The sequence below is a fragment of the Cydia amplana genome, chromosome 22 (assembly GCF_948474715.1).
Source record: "Cydia amplana chromosome 22, ilCydAmpl1.1, whole genome shotgun sequence".
NCBI lineage: Eukaryota > Metazoa > Arthropoda > Insecta > Lepidoptera > Tortricidae > Cydia > Cydia amplana.
Genome location: NC_086090.1, coordinates 10,880,291 through 10,896,130, shown reverse-complemented (window position 1 = coordinate 10,896,130; position 15,840 = coordinate 10,880,291). Strand labels below are relative to the sequence as shown.

The 15,840-nt window shown below is 40.8% G+C and overlaps 1 protein-coding gene across 1 annotated transcript in view; it reads right to left on the bottom strand.

Annotated features, from left to right (window-relative positions):
* Window positions 1-1,981: 1,981 nt before the first annotated feature.
* LOC134658317 (NACHT and WD repeat domain-containing protein 2) overlaps window positions 1,982-15,840 on the bottom strand; it is a 57,901-nt gene continuing 44,042 nt past the window's right edge. Inside the window, exons 17-34 of the mRNA XM_063513948.1 lie at window positions 15,575-15,672; window positions 14,790-14,953; window positions 14,242-14,411; window positions 13,431-13,650; window positions 12,596-12,808; window positions 11,847-11,907; window positions 11,335-11,487; window positions 10,340-10,527; window positions 9,837-9,966; window positions 9,379-9,500; window positions 8,425-8,579; window positions 7,888-8,106; window positions 7,005-7,209; window positions 6,043-6,187; window positions 5,549-5,711; window positions 4,206-4,337; window positions 3,255-3,479; window positions 1,982-2,132 (exon numbers count right to left, since the gene is read on the bottom strand). Of these exons, the coding sequence (XP_063370018.1) occupies window positions 1,988-2,132; window positions 3,255-3,479; window positions 4,206-4,337; window positions 5,549-5,711; window positions 6,043-6,187; window positions 7,005-7,209; window positions 7,888-8,106; window positions 8,425-8,579; window positions 9,379-9,500; window positions 9,837-9,966; window positions 10,340-10,527; window positions 11,335-11,487; window positions 11,847-11,907; window positions 12,596-12,808; window positions 13,431-13,650; window positions 14,242-14,411; window positions 14,790-14,953; window positions 15,575-15,672 (2,908 nt within the window). The 3' untranslated portion in view covers window positions 1,982-1,987. The remainder of the gene's footprint in view (window positions 2,133-3,254; window positions 3,480-4,205; window positions 4,338-5,548; window positions 5,712-6,042; window positions 6,188-7,004; window positions 7,210-7,887; window positions 8,107-8,424; window positions 8,580-9,378; window positions 9,501-9,836; window positions 9,967-10,339; window positions 10,528-11,334; window positions 11,488-11,846; window positions 11,908-12,595; window positions 12,809-13,430; window positions 13,651-14,241; window positions 14,412-14,789; window positions 14,954-15,574; window positions 15,673-15,840) is intronic.

Here is a 15,840-nt window from a genome sequence, read left to right as displayed (position 1 = left end):
GTGGGTTTTGAAGCTAGAGCAATGATTTTTTCAACACAGATTAATATTGTCAATATCTGTGTCGGACCGTTTTGCTTTTTTTGATATTTTTTGTTTTTTAAGGCGCTAGAGCCCTTCAAAAATGGCCTAATCGACTATGCCGCCTCTCAAGGCGTGGTATTCAAAACTGATATCAATTAGCCAAAAAAGCAAAACGGTCCGACACAGATAATTTCATAATCATTTAGATTTCCAAATTTGGTTACGATTGGTTAAGTTTTGGAGGAGAAAACAGTCGAGTACGAAACCTCGATTTTTGAGATTTTTACGCAGGATTTTTCGCCTTGTCCTTATCGCACTAGTTTACGGGAGCCGCTTCCGTTAGCGAGACGGGTATATTTACCTAAAATATTTAAATCTCAGTTCCTGTTTCGTCTTAACGTTTCGGCCAACACTGATGCTTACCACCAGGCGGGCTGGACTGTACGCTTGTCTGCCACGTCTAAATATTCGATATTTACGCCCGGATTACGGTGTTTTAACCGTGGTACCACAGCTTTTGTACCACAGGGGGACCACGGGTAATTTTTTTCCCCGTAGACCCACTGCTCCAGTTTTAAGTTATCTTTTTGAATACGAAACTTTCCGTGGGCCCACGGGTCATTCCTCAGATAATTTATTTCCCCATAGACCCACTTCAATTTAAGCGTAGGTAGGTAGGTACGAGTAGGTAGGTTAGGTTCGTTAGGTAGCTTCAGATGCCCGAAGGGCAAACCGCTCAGAAATAGGAGCCCCGCTTCGCGGGGCTCCGTCTAGTTACGTTGTGAACCAAATGTTTTTGGAGAAGAAACACTAAATTTGCAATTTGCTTTCGGCAATTTATTTAACGTTTCCCGTTTGTAAAATGACGACGCCGTTTGTAATAATTAAATGTAAGAGAATGTAATAATTAATCCTACCTATGACTGTACAGCGGCACACTGTGTATGAGAGCGGCCCGAATGCATGCTGCTCAGAGAGCATGCATTCGCCTACCGCGAACCACTTTCGACGTGTTGCCTCTCTGTCGCACTTGTAAATTCGTACGTAATCGCCTACCGCGAACCACTTTCGACGTGTTGCCTCTCTGTCGCACTTGTAAATTCGTACGTAAGTGTGACAGGGAGGCAACACGTCGAACATGGTTCGCGGTAGGCCCTTAGATTATTTTGACGCTGCCCGCCCCGCTGAACGCTCCGCTTGACGCTTGCTTAGCCGTACATATTCGAAAACGGAAATTGAATGAATGAATGAAATCTTGATTTCAGGCAACTAGTGGCCATACATAAATACCTTAAAACTACTTAGCATATATATTATAAAAATATAAACTAAACGCTAAAAATCACATAATGATTGCGATGCATTACGCAACCCCGCAGTGTCAGGGAACCGGCCGCGGAACCGCCGAAACTTGACACCCTTCGGCCAAAACTCCTTGGTGAAGTGAAGGTCGCCTCTAGATATTCAGTTGAAATTGAGAAATACATTTTGAAAATTCCACCAACATTATAATATTCTAGTGAAAACCCCTCAATAACTAAACGTAAATAAAATATGTTTTTGACGATTTATTTATTTATTAGTAGGAACAATATTTATAATGAAATTACTTTTAGATATTACATGAAGTGGGACTCCTTTATCATTTACCATCTACATTTTCTAGGTTATCCGGTAATTCTTCTACATACAATTAATATACTATTTCTACATTTAACCTTCTACTAACTACTAAGGGCCACTTGCACCATCCCACTAACTCGGGGTTAACGGGTTAAACCTGGAGTTACCATGGTTACCAGTACAATTTGTCAATCAATGGTAGACACAACGCTATAACCGATTAACCCCGGGTTAGTGGGATGTGTCGCTAAGTAAACAATAAAATATGTGATTGAATCCACACAATTTCCTTATCACAGCCATTTTTTCAATAACAAATTAACATTCCCGATATATGGATGATCTATGCATGAGGGTCCTCGATGTTAAGTATGGTGAGGCAGCCATCTTGAGAAGCTATGGTGACAGCTTTGCCCCCATGTGCGCTGGCTACCCCCGTCACTTCCGCTGGGGCTCTGTATTCAGCCACTGCTTTTCCATCTATTGTTCTGAAATAAGAAATAAACGGTAAGTTGAATACGATTACCGAATATGACTTACTATTTGATAGCAGTAGCACAGTCTATAAAACAATACAGTCATTTGACGAAGCCGTCTTGACAGAGCAATCATGCGGGGTGCAAAGGGCGAGAGGTGGATCGCGCGCACCCGATCTGCATGCATCGCCATTGTTGTAGCTCGGTACTATAGTTCGTTTTATTTAGCATTAGAAAGAACTTGAAAGGAGGTAAGCGATTTTGACATGTCTTTTAATTGAAAAACACTTTTTAAAAATCAATAACTATTACTTATGAAAGCAGAAGACTATAAAAGATCGTATTAGATTCATAATTGTTACATATTTACCGTAACTTATTTTTAAAATGTGTTTTTCAATTAAAAGACACATCAAGATTGTTTACCTTATTTCTAATGCTAAAAAAAACGAAGTATACTTACAGGAACGAAGGGTGCAATCGTATTTTTTCGTTCACATAACACGGTTGTTGAAAGAATAAAAGAGGAAACAGTAGGGGGAACAGTCAAAGAGGATACAACCGAGGAGGAAAACATTATTACACTGATTTAAACTTTCACGATTGTTACACATTATCAAATTGTACAACGGGACTTAATCGCGTATCCAAGTTTTAAGATTTACCTCCGACGATTTAGAAGACTCCGAGACCACGGGGAGAACGCCGTCCTCGTCGGAGGTAAATCTTAAAACTTAGATACGCGATTAAGTCCCGTTGTACAATTTAATAAGGAAGCGCTGGTGGCCTAGCGGTAAGAGCGTGCGACTTTCAATCCGGAGGTCGCGGGTTCAAACCCCGGCTCGTACCAATGAGTTTTTCGGAACTTATGTACGAAATATCATTTGATATTTACCAGTTGCTTTTCGGTGAAGGAAAACATCGTGAGGAAACCGGACTAATCCCAATAAGGCCTAGTTTCCCCTCTGGGTTGGAAGGTCAGATGGCAGTCGCTTTCGTAAAAACTAGTGCCTACGTCAAATCATGGGATTAGTTGTCAAGCGGACCCCAGGCTCCCATGAGCCGTGGCAAAAATGCCGGGATAACGCGAGGAAGAAGAGAGAGTACAATTTAATAATGAGGCAACAGTATTACCTGAAGACCCTAAGCGTCTTCCTCCCGCTGTGGTAGTAGAACACGTACTGGTCATCGGAGCTGAACATGGTGATGATGGAGAACACCCCCTCAGCGGCCCTGGAGATGAGCGGCTGCACGGAGGTGCCTCGCTTCAGCTCGATGAGGTCGAGGCCGCCGCGGGTGGGCGCGCAGAGGCCGAACTTGCCGTCGCGGGTGCAGGCCCCGTTCCAGCGAGGGACGAATCTGCATTTTAAAATACAATTATCTTATGCCTTTAGCCCTTGCTACACGGTCGTCGACAAGCCTACTAACCGTCTGACCTTGGTCTGACCTTGGTCAGTTTTGGTCAAATTTTGTTGGAAACAACTGTCTACACGGTCCGGGACGGACCAAGGCCACGCGGTCTGGGGCCTTGTCGGCGACCGTGTAGCAAGGGCTTTTACATGAGAAATTCTTGTGTAACTATATATGTATATATTTCGGGGATCTCGGAAACGGGTCTAACGATTGCGATGAAATTTTCTATATGGTGGATTTCGGGGGCAAAAATCGATCTGCTAGGTCTTATATCTGGGGAAAAAAACAAACACGATTTGGTTAAAAAATAGTTTAAAAAGAGGAATTTAAAGATGGAGGTCGATTTTTAAGGTTTTAACCAATGATTCATTTTAATTTTAATTGCGTTTTATATGTTATACTATCCTAATCGTCAAAACGAAACATAAATGAAAGAAGTCAAAACTGCGACCGGATTTAAGAATCAATGGAATGTTTAGATCAAAGAGTAGTATAATATAAAGGACAGTTTAGATACACATTTTTAACACAATCGGACGTAAAGTAACGAAAATCAAGATGGCGACCGTCAAAACGATTGAAACAAAACTTAAAAAAAAAACTGCGACCTGTAACGGACATCAAAACGGCGACCCTCTTTCCGATTTTAACCGGAAACAGTTTAAATATTACCTGACAAGTCTCTTGGTCTTGATATCGAGTATGGCGGCTTTGTCGTTGCCGATGACGGCTACCCAGTTAGGCTTGTGTGGAAGTGCCACTATCGACTGCATGTCCTTTATGCCGCTGTTCTTTATCGGGATTCTGAAAAGGTAAGTGTAAGGCCTGAGTGGACGCTCGAAGCGGAGCGTTCGGCGGAGCGTGCAGCGTGGCTGTGGGCTCACGCGTGATGTGAGCAGCGTGCACTAAGGCCGCTCCTATACGTGCGCATTTGTTTAACATGCACGCCGCACGCCCCGCCCCGCTGCACGCCGAACTCGAGCGTCCACTCAGGCCTCACACTAACATTCATAGATTGGAAAGATGCCTTTGGACAAACAGCAGCGAAGCGCGTGAAGTGGTCAAATAGGTATACACACGTTTTTACTCCCTTAAGAAGAAAGTGCTCAGGTAGTTTTAAACATTTTGCACCTTTAGCTACTTCTGCTACTGACACTACTCAAGGATTAGAGAATATTAAGCGAAACTCTGCGTAGAGTGCGTCCCACAGTAAGTCACAATCTAAGGGTCTACCGCAAACGAGAGAGTCAAAATTGTGTTACCTAACCTCTCTATCACTCTTGCATATTCGAGCGATAAAGAGGCAGACAGCCGAGTTTCGATTTCGCATTTCCCGGTAGGCCCTTTGTAAACAAACCGCCTTGATGTATCAATATCATATTTGATTGTCTGTCAAAACCTGTCAAAAAAGAGTTTAAGGTACAGTATGTATAAGTTACTCTATGGTATACTTAAGTCACTAGTGCTGCACTCTGGCGGCAAAACATTGCAGTAATAGGGAATTATCGCTCACTTCTAAAGTAAATGTTAATAAGACTAAGTACTAATTTTTCTGTCAATAATGATAATGATTGTTATGTACCTCTAGCTATTGCAAGAAAGTTTTGTTTTGAAAGTCCGTCAGAAGAAGCAGCAGGAAAAGCAGTCTAAGAGGAAACAATTGAGAAGGACACAATACAGGAAACAGTCAAAGTCACCTGGGCGTTTTTTTTTGTTGTCCCAAACACTTTTTTTTCAAATTTGGGATTTTTAATGTTATTTCTACACAGAATCAGAATCTTTCTATCCTAATAGGAGAAAAAAAGTGTCCCAAAATTTCCATACATTTTTCGATCTTTCCATTACGCGACCACCATACAAAGTCTATGAAAAATGGTGACGGAATGGAAATAAAAACCTTAGGACACTTTTTTTCTCCTATTAGGATAGAAAGAGCTCGTGATTCTGAGTAGAAATAACATAAAAAATCCCAAATTAGAAAAAAAAGTGTTTGTGACAACAAAAAAAAAGCCCACCTGTGCAATCTAGCACCGGTCCTAGAATGCAGCACGTGAAGACAGTCTCGTGACGACTTGTCGACACCGGGTGCCACGAGGTGGTGCTCGTCGGCGGACACTACGGCTGAACGGTACCCTATTCCTCGCACTTCGTAGTCTACGGAGTAAATTTTCTCTCCATCTGGCAAAAAGAAGGACTACTTAATGATAGAATAGAAGACTTGTGGAAAGTATAGGGCCCGTTACATTCCACGACTCTTCTCTTTCCGAACAGACTCTAAGAGTTGTCAAATTCCTAAAATCCAAACGAAGGAGGTTAAAACTAAAACAAACATTTATTTTTTTAATATTAAAAAAGTAATTAAATGTTGCATGTAGCGTTGTTATAACACGGGCATTATATTTAACTCTTCATAAATGAAGAGCTGAATGCCTGCTTTCAGGAATTGGAAAGGCATCTAAATAAGAACAAGTATTTAACAAGTTTTGCAAGTTTTTTTGAAATTTATTACCAGGTATTGTCCTTGCTATGATGTTGGCAACAGCAACATTGTCCATATTGTCGGAGGCCAGATCAACGGAGATGGTAACAAACTTAGCACCATCTTCAAGGAACAATACTTGCTTCACTCCTTTCTGCTCCTCTTTGAAAACCACCTGAAATTGTAAAAAAACAGAATCTAAAATAAACTTACTACTGCAACCGCATTTCTGCTCACGGAATTGGCTTCAGGGAATAGGAACTTGAATGTCGTTATGCTGGGAATTTGAACAAGGAATCCAGTTGGACACATAAACTCAGATGACTCAGTTGCTTGGTGATTATCTAGTACTTGACTTACTTGGCTGGCACGATGACCCAAAATGAGTCTTGGCCTCCAAAACGCCACTTTGCTCTGATTATCTAGTAGAAGTTAGAATTAGACCAAGACAAGTCTGCAACGATTTTGATTGCACACACAGTGCAGTATTATACGTGATAATTTCATAGGTATGACGGTTAAAATAACACTTGCCCTGCGTGTGCTAAGTATCAAAATCGTTGCAGAATCTTGGTCTAACTCTAGCCGAGTTTTGAAACTATAACTTGGTAATATTTTTCAACTCTACTATCTTAGTCTGTTTCATGCAGCCAAGACTTTCGACCAAAATATCTTTTAACAAAACACCTCAGTTAAATGGTGAATCTATAATAGTAAGTCTACAATACCTGTTTTCGATATTAAACTTTCGTGAGACATATTTTAAACTGTTTATACGACAACGGTTTCACTCACTTGAATTTTTAGTCGCTATTGGCGACATGTTTCGGGCCCTCGGGGGTCCTTCCTCAGGCTCGAGTGCTCGCGGCGACTGCAACTCGAGCTCAGGCTAGAGGAAGGACCCCCGAAGGGTCCGAAACATGTCGTCAATAGCGACTTAGCGACTAAAAATTCAAGTGAGTGAAACCGTTGTCGTATAAACAGTTTAATACCTGTTTTTCTTGCGTATCCCAGATAATAACATTGCCGGACTCCGCAGTGACCACGTTCTCTCCGCTCGGCGTGATCACAGCATGGGTGACGATGGCACCTAGAGGAGCATCAGCCAGCTGTGCCAGAAGATGGCCGGTGCTGGTGTCCCAGAGACCCCAGCAGCTGCGGGTCACGGTGGCTGCTAGACGCTGGTCTCGGGCCAAACTGTAGACAATTATAATTAGGAATGGTTGCAGCAAGGACCTTACAAATTGAACGTTCAATAATAGGTCTAGGCCATTTCGTTAGATGCGGAAATTGACCTTGAGTGATGTCTCCTTGGAATTACATCTCTTTCTGTAACATGATTCTTTTCAATATCATTGGCACTGGCAGTCACTATTGAGAGTCACTTTACAAACTGTACGTTCCCTATAGGCTAATCCAGCCGTGAAATATGACCTTACATGAGATGACGTTGAGGTTTGCCATCTCTTTCTGTTACGTCATTCTCTTTAGTTACTTTCAAAAGAATCACCTCATGGGAAGAGATAAAAAAATAAGTGTGAAGTCATTCAAGGTCGTATCGTATTTCGCAGCGGATATTATAAGCAGCGGAATGGAAAATCTTATGTAAATTATAGATTCTTGCTGCAGAAAGCATGAGACGAATCATAGCAACAGCTCATAGCTCATAGCAACGAATCTACGAAGGCGAGCTAAAAAAACAGACTGAGCTGGAGCGAGGCGAAGTACATTCATCACTTGCCCAATAAAACCTGAGCTTGCGCCTTAGATTTTTGTGATCTATTGGATCACATTTGCCTTTGCGATAAAAGGTAAAAAGCTGGGACACTTTCCGTAGCTTGTGGACACCTGCAACTCTTGCCTGATGAGTCTGACCTTTGTGCATCAATGGGCAACTCCTGGCGATCGATCTTGTGGACCTGTTCGAAGATGTTGTCAATGTTCCAGATCTTGACAGTCCTGTCGATGGAGGAGGTGATGACGTTGTTCCAGCTGCCCACGGCCAGGGGCTCCAACTGGACGATTCGGCCGAAGTGCGCGTCCAGGACTTTGATTAGTTGCGTGGTTTCTAAGCTCCAGACGTAGAGGCTTTTCCTGTGAATGTGAAATCGAGATTAAGATTCAGTAAAACCCGCTTAAGAAGATTTTGAAGGAAACGAAAGCGGGAAAGCGTAAAAAGTGAAAAGTGGCAGGAATCAGTGTAAAATGATGTTTAATGAGAAAACAGGGATAAAGTTCTTTAAGTATATTCGTTCAGTAAGTAGAATTAAGGTCTGCTGGCCTAGCCAAGGTGACAATCGCTATCGCTTCGCCTCGCTTGGGGAAAGGAAGGAAGAGGGTAGGGCCAGAATGGCTTCGTCTAGCACACTAAGATTAGATAGAAGGAGTGTGTTTGTTGTTAGTTCAAGTTACCTGACGCCAGCGACAGCATAAGTGTTGTTATTGCTGATCATAAAGGAGTTGGAGAGAGTCATTTTGGTCGAAATGTTTCGAATGGTGTGAGGAAGTTTGAGCACGATGCCTTCCAGAGACATGTCCTTTTCCGGTTCATCATCTAATTTTTCTTCCTGTAGGTAAAACATGAAATTAATTGATGTTTTATAGTCTTTATTATCAGCAGTTCGTATTATATTTATTTACCCTATTTTATGAAATACAATTTATCTACTGGTATACATTTTCGTATGCGTATATGATGAAATGTCTTTATTAATGTCAAAAACGAGCTATGACGATGTACACGTCTGCTTCGATGCAAGGCCAACGGCCATCTGACTCGAAGAAGAGTTTTGAGTGATGTCGTCAATGTATGGAAATTATACGAAAGTTTACATTTGGGATTGAATTTCTGTGTTGTATTTGTGAGTAAAAATATTAGTAGATAATAATCTGGTAGTTTAGTTATCTAGCCTTCAAAATCCCACAACAACTCAATTACTGTCAAAGACAAAACTGTAATGCGTCTTGCTCAAACGGAACTCCATATTTTGATTTTTGGACACTTTTAGTGTCGATTTGTAGAGAATTACAGGAAATAAAAAAAAATATGGCGTGAAGAGCCGGTACACGGCTTCTTCGTGAACAGATTTGCGTATAATTTAATGCAGTTATTAATCATTCATTGAACAAATTGATTGCACAAAGTGAGGTCTAAATCGAAAACGTCATATACCGTCCCCTTAACCAATCTCAATTTACAATGGCAGATACACGATTTCAAAAATACCCAAATTACGACAAGACAATGAAGTTCTCCCAATTTTTCTTTCATTAGATCCTGATAGATATGATTACAAATAACGATATTTAAACAAATAACGAATTTTCCAAATAGATTCAGCCAATTATTAAAAAAAACTTATTTACTTCTTCGTCTTCTTCTTTCTTGTCGTCATCATCTTTTTTCTTTTTCTTGCTGTCGTCGACGTGTTTGGACCTGTCGATCCTGCTATCGAAGTCCCACACCACGAAGCTGTATGTTGTTGTCGCTGAAAGGCATGATCAAATTAATATTATTGATAAGTATACGGTCAAGGAATTTCGTTCTTATTCTTTTATAAAATATCGTAATTTAATTAACGTTATTAAGCTTACTGTGGAACTACGTTTATTCTTAAAGAAGTTTGTGTTTGTATCACTGAAGTCCCCCGCCGCGTCGATCTGCTTGTATGTTCGCGATAAACTCAAAAACTACTCAACAAATTTTCGTGCGGTTTTCACTTATCATTAGAGTGATTCTTGAGGTAGGTTTAGGTGTCTAATATGTTTACCCGTGTGAAGCCGGGGCGGGTCGCTAGTCGTCTTTTAATAACCCAACTACTCACCTAGCAGCATTCTGTCTTTCTTCCCTCGTTTCAACTGAAGCATCGCTTCAGCAGTATCAGTCTCTTTATGATGCACCTCTTGGATCTTCTCCCAGCAAAGCTGTTCTTCATTTAGCTCGAAGATTGAAATCTGTCAATAAATTGCCAAATAAATATTAACTAAAACCAAACTAATTCGGTTGATACGATGATGTATTAATTAGTTAGTAGGTAATAACTGTCTACATCCCTAGCCCTACAAACGTTTTAGTAGTCGTTAAAGCACAAACACAAAATACAATAATTATACAAAACATAAAAACATAAAAAGGAGAAAGTGCCAGGAAATGGCCCCATCTCAGCATGTAATGCAATATTGTTTTCTATTTTATACGCGCATGGTTCTTCATCACTTCAATGCTTTCTGTCTGTATCCTAAGTTTAGTATCCTAATAAAACTTTTATCTTGCCCACGTGATGCTTTAAGTCTTTACAAAACTCTTTCAAACAAAAGTGGACCATACCTGATACCCCCTCTCTGGATCGCTGGTATAAATTCTGTTCCATCCCTTGTTAAAGGCCAGAGCACCTCTACACCTTAGCGGCTTCACCCACTCTCCCTCTTTTTTGAAGTGCACCAGCAGACGATCCTCGTCCAGGTCTCCGCTCCACATGATCAGCTGGAAGTTGTCCAGGTCACGGAACTCCATGGCTTTGGACAGTGAAATAAACCAAGTTGAAAAGGAAGTACAAAGATTGTTTTCATTTGTCATGCTCTGAAAGTGGGTCATTGTTATTCTATGAAGTGCAGAAAGTGATACGTTTAGGGATCATTTTACTTTCCAAGTACATTTTTTAAACTTAGTTGCATATTAGAAAGAGTACAACAGGCGGACTTAATGCCACTATAGGCATTCTCTATATTCTTCTTCTCTTTTAGTCGAGTGTGCTCAGAGCATAAAAAGGTCAACGACGGCGTTGCGTGAATAAGATATTTCCTTTGGCAGGATTGGTCCTTAGGACCCAAGGATGGATTTAAGAAGTGGAGCCACCCAGATTTTTGATGCAGGGGGGTGGGGGGGTTTTAAGCGTTTGCGACGTCTGAGGTTAATAATTCTGTTTAGTTTAGGTTCTAAGTCAAGTTTAATTAGTATCATTTTCAACTAAATCAAAGATGTAGACAAAGACATACAGGGTGGTCCAAACATAGACGTCCAAAATTTTAGATTCCTGACGTTTTTTTAGATTCCTCACATCGTGGGCTATCAGAATATACCCCATGTATGTTAGCCGATTTTTCGTAGTTTTCGAGTTATTAATTTTTGAACTTTTTTTGTTAAGGAAATCCTGCCAAAGGAAATCTTTTGTTCATGCAACGCCGTCGTTTTTAGGGCTTCTAATCTCGATTATTTATTCTTGTTCCATTTAATAATGATTCAAAATTTATTGGAGGTAATTTCTACTAGTATTAGAATTCTGAGCCCCGGGAGGATATGGTTTACAAATGGGAGGTACTTACAAAGTATTTCCCAGGTGACGTCATCATACGGTGCCGGATCCGGGGCCGGTAGGGTCTCCTCGTGTTCTCCTCTCATCGAAAACCGGACCCAGGAGTTTGGCCCGTAGATGAACATGTGGTGGTTGAGAACGGACACGCCGCGGACTGTCTCTCCTGAACACAGTTAGGTAGAGGAAATAAAATAGTCGCAGATGACGGGATTAAAATACCATCGCCCACACTGTTAACTGACAGTTAGAAAACCTTATTACAAAAAGCATAAGGTCCACCGATGGACAGTTAATAGTTTTGCTGTTTTTACGTCTATGCTAACCCTGCAAAGTTCCATAATCTTGGCTTAGTTTGGTTTCATTCTCTGTAATAAATTAAACAAGCAATAACAAGAAACGGAAAGCATTTAATAACATGGTTTTATCTCAGCATCATGCTCGAGTGCCTGAGCTGATTTCCTGGTAAGGATAAATCAGGTGGTGGAAAATTTGAATGATTTTCGGGTATATTTGAATCTTTACCTTCATCTAGTGGATTTTCGATCGTCACGTATTCACTGGTCAGCATATTCAGCAGCATAGACTAAAATAAATATACTACATTTTATTAATCCCCATTGCTATGGGAAGGTGCGAAGTCGGTGGAGGCCAGGGGGAAGTGGCGCTGATCGTCACAAACACAGGTAATCTTATGGAATGTCCGACATTAGTACTAGCGGCAGCCGCTTGAACTAATTTTACTTCATAAGATTTAACGTAGAAAGTCCGACAAAATGAGGGCAGCACCAGTCGTGCACATCTTAGCGAATATCATTCGTGTGAATAGATTTAGACAAAAAATATAAGTTGTAAGCTGTAAAATAATGACAATAAAATTCCATCTTTGTTTGAGATGGACTTACAGGTAGCTAAAAGTACATCCGTTCCACACCAATTTTGGGGAAAGCCATAAGCCGCGCATGGCGCTGTCGCCACCTAGCGGCCATATCTGTGCTGATCGTAACAGACGCGTTTGTTAGAGAGTGAGTCTTCTGTACCTACCTACTATTATTTATTCTGTGCCTAGATGTACTTTTCGTGTTCGATCTTAAAGAAGAGAATAGAAGAATTAGAATAGGATTTATTTATGCAACAAACTTTTTACAAAAATATGTCACAAAAACGGTTTAAATTGTCACTGAAAAGGTTTCCACTCAGCTTGGTGTCAACCTTATGAATACCTTGACGCTGGTCTTCCGCGAAGAACCGACCATATAAATAAAACTACATACCACAGAGTTATTAGTAGACGCAGCGGCCCACTTATTATCCGGGGACAGCTCCAAGTTCTGCATGATCCCCTCCAGCTGCGGGCACAGGTCCCTGGCCAGGTCCGAGGTGGACAGGTCCCAGGAGATCACTCTGCTGGAGATGGAGACCACGTAGCGTTTGTCGGAGGAGAGGCGAAATGCGAAGACGGCGAACTGGTGGCCTTCTAGGGAGTACTGGAAAGCAGAAAGCGATATGAGTGATCATCTTAACATGAAGAATTAAATATTTAAGGACTCTTTTATAGTTCGTTTTTTTTAGCATTAGAAATAAGGTAAACAATCTTGATGTGTCTTTTAATTGAAAAACACATTTTAAAAATAAGTTACGGTAAATATGTAACAATTATGAATCTAATACGAGTATTATAGTCTTCTGCTTTCATAAGTAAAAGTTATTGATTTTTAAAAAGTGTTTTTCAATTAAAAGACATGTCAAAATCGCTTACCTTCTTTCAAGTTCTTTCTAATGCTAAAAAAAACGAACTATAGTTCCCAAGATACAGGCCTAGTTTGGGGTGCTCTGTAATTTTTTTTGATGTTATGTGGTTTTTTTTACTCAATAAACCTTCTTCTTTTTCATTCCATGTATTAACTTAGTATTGTTCCGGCTCTTCCCCATGGTTCATTAAGCGAGTTTGGGCCTCGTCAATCCCAAGATTTATCACAGGCAGTTGTTTTTACGAAAGCGACTGATTAGAGGGAAAACTAGTCACGTTTCCTCAATAGTTTTTATTTAGGTACTTACAATCAAAGTGATACAGAATCTTAAGAAGTTCTTAAGTACTTCTAACCTCACCTTCAAAGGCCCCCCAGGAGTGTGCAGACAATGATGCGAGGGCAGCAACGCGCAGTGATTCTTTCCTTTATCATGGCACTGTTTCAAGAGCGACGCGACGGCCGGGTTGTTGGGGGCTTCGGGGATAAGTCTGCCGACTAGTTGGGGGGCCAACATGTCGGGGTAGGTGCCCAGGATGGCCCCGCCGAGGCGGAGGGCGTCGGCTACTAGCATCAGTTCTCTGGAAGATGAAATGTTGGATATAAAGACGGTTAATTACCGTATAGTCTTGCATAGAAGATCCGTTCATGCGAAGTTGTGTTAGTAAGTAAAAAAACTGTTCTACTGATTATTACAGAAGTCGAAAAATAGCTTCCAACGCTTACTTATTCACCAGGTTCTGGCTGTATTAAAGTACAAAATGGTATGGACTAGACACATCATGAATGGAATTGGAAGTCATAATATACGAATTGAATTGAATAAATCAGCAAAAAATTATGTGATTGCTTTACCACCAATAGAAGGCCTTTCGATCAAAAATGTTGGCTTATATATATTTATATATTTGGCCTATAACTCTATTTATTTATCTACAGTTTTGTGTAATTTAATTGAGCTTTAAAGACTTGACCCTGTACTCTGCTTTATTTATCTACAGTTTTGTGGAGGTAACGTAATTTTCTGATTAACCTAAGATCTGGGGCCCGTTTCTCAAGAGCTTGTAACTTGTAATACAAGTGGAAGTTTCCCTTTCTAATAAAAGCTGTCAAAAAGTGACATCCGCTTATATTACAAGTTACAAGCTTTTGAGAAACGGGCCCCTGCTAACCTGACAGCATCTTTGTTCACATGCAGCTTGGCGTCTTCGAAGTCCGCTAGAACAGCTTGCAGCGGGCAGCAGTTGAGCTTCGCGTGGAGCCACTCGTAGTTGAAAAGCACTTCGGCGTAGAGGTCGGCGAAGCGTTTGGAGCGGACGAGGTGGAAGGGCAGCTCGCCAAACTGCCAAGAGTTGACAAAATAGTATTCATGCTGATTTAGGTACCCTAGTATCTACTAATACCGACTCGATATGGGTAGTCAGCAAAAATAGTCAAAATTCAATACTATTTTTTTTTACCTAAGGTCTTTTTTGTCTGACCCTGGTATTCAGAGTTTAACCCTGTTTGTAAAACGTCCCGCGATACAACTTCAGTAGTGTGGTACTGACTTGATTAGATAATCTAAACAAACCCATTGTTCTAAAAACTTGTTCAAGATCCTTATGTCAACCGAAATAAGCAATGTCAGACCGTCTAAACTATGAATTATTCTGCTCGAGATTCGCAAGGTATTTAATGATAATCGGGCTCTTTATTAGATCTTTACTAGGTACTTTACCTTTCTCAGATTGTATCTCTTGGTAGACCCATCAGCTGACGTGAAGACCAGAGGCTGTAGAGGCACCTTCCTGTCGGCCACACCCTCGCGGTCAGCCAGATTGAAACGGTGGCGTTGGATCTCTGTGTACTTGAAAGGTTTAGGGTTGCCTCCGCCCCATATACCTGAGAAAGGATATAGAAAATCGATGATAATTTTTCCTCAGAAAAAGAACAGAAGAGCTTTAAGGAAAAGTACATTATTGCCGAAGGATAGAAAGAAAGGCATATTTAGACATTCAGACGAGGTAGATGCCAGACCAAGGCTTACCGAAGCCTGGCAAAAGATCCAAGTCAGAAAATGCCTGTTTCTACCGAGGTACCTATATACAAAGTTCTTTTCTCAAAACATGTGACTAAATACAATTAAATGTAGTATCTTTAGCGAATGTCAGTTAAGTTATATACACCTCCTTCCGTGATGTTGCGGACAACCAGTATCGCGTGCATGGAAGGGACACGTAGCGGGCAAAAATTGAATTTGTATGGGTTGTTTTTGTTTTATTACTAGGACTGCAATGACTCAAAAAATTTTTTTTCATCCTTGCCGTGCGCGCGGATTCGCTGCATTGTCGTCGATGGGATAAAAATTCGGCACTTTGCGTCTTCGATTTACGAACATTTGCGAGCATGTTTGAGAAAAGTATAATTGTGTGTTACATAAGTCAAGCTTCAAGTGGATACAAGATATGACAAAAGTTCATATAGACCTCGACAAAGAGGGTATATGTAGCTTAGAATACGTACCCAGATAATAATCAGCAATCATAGAATGGAAGTACATAGCCATGTTCATGTTCTTGAAGTAACGCTCGCGGGCAGTGTCTCTGAACTGCCTGTGGTACCTGTTCCATTAAAAACAAGTAAACAGTCAAGTATTAAAAAGGTTCACAATAAAGTTGAGCCCAAAATTGTACGTAATTACTCTTCTCGTAAATCTCTTTTACTTTATTCTCATTGAAAGTTATCATTACACCTTATAAAACAAAGTCCCCCGCCGCGTCTGTTTGTGT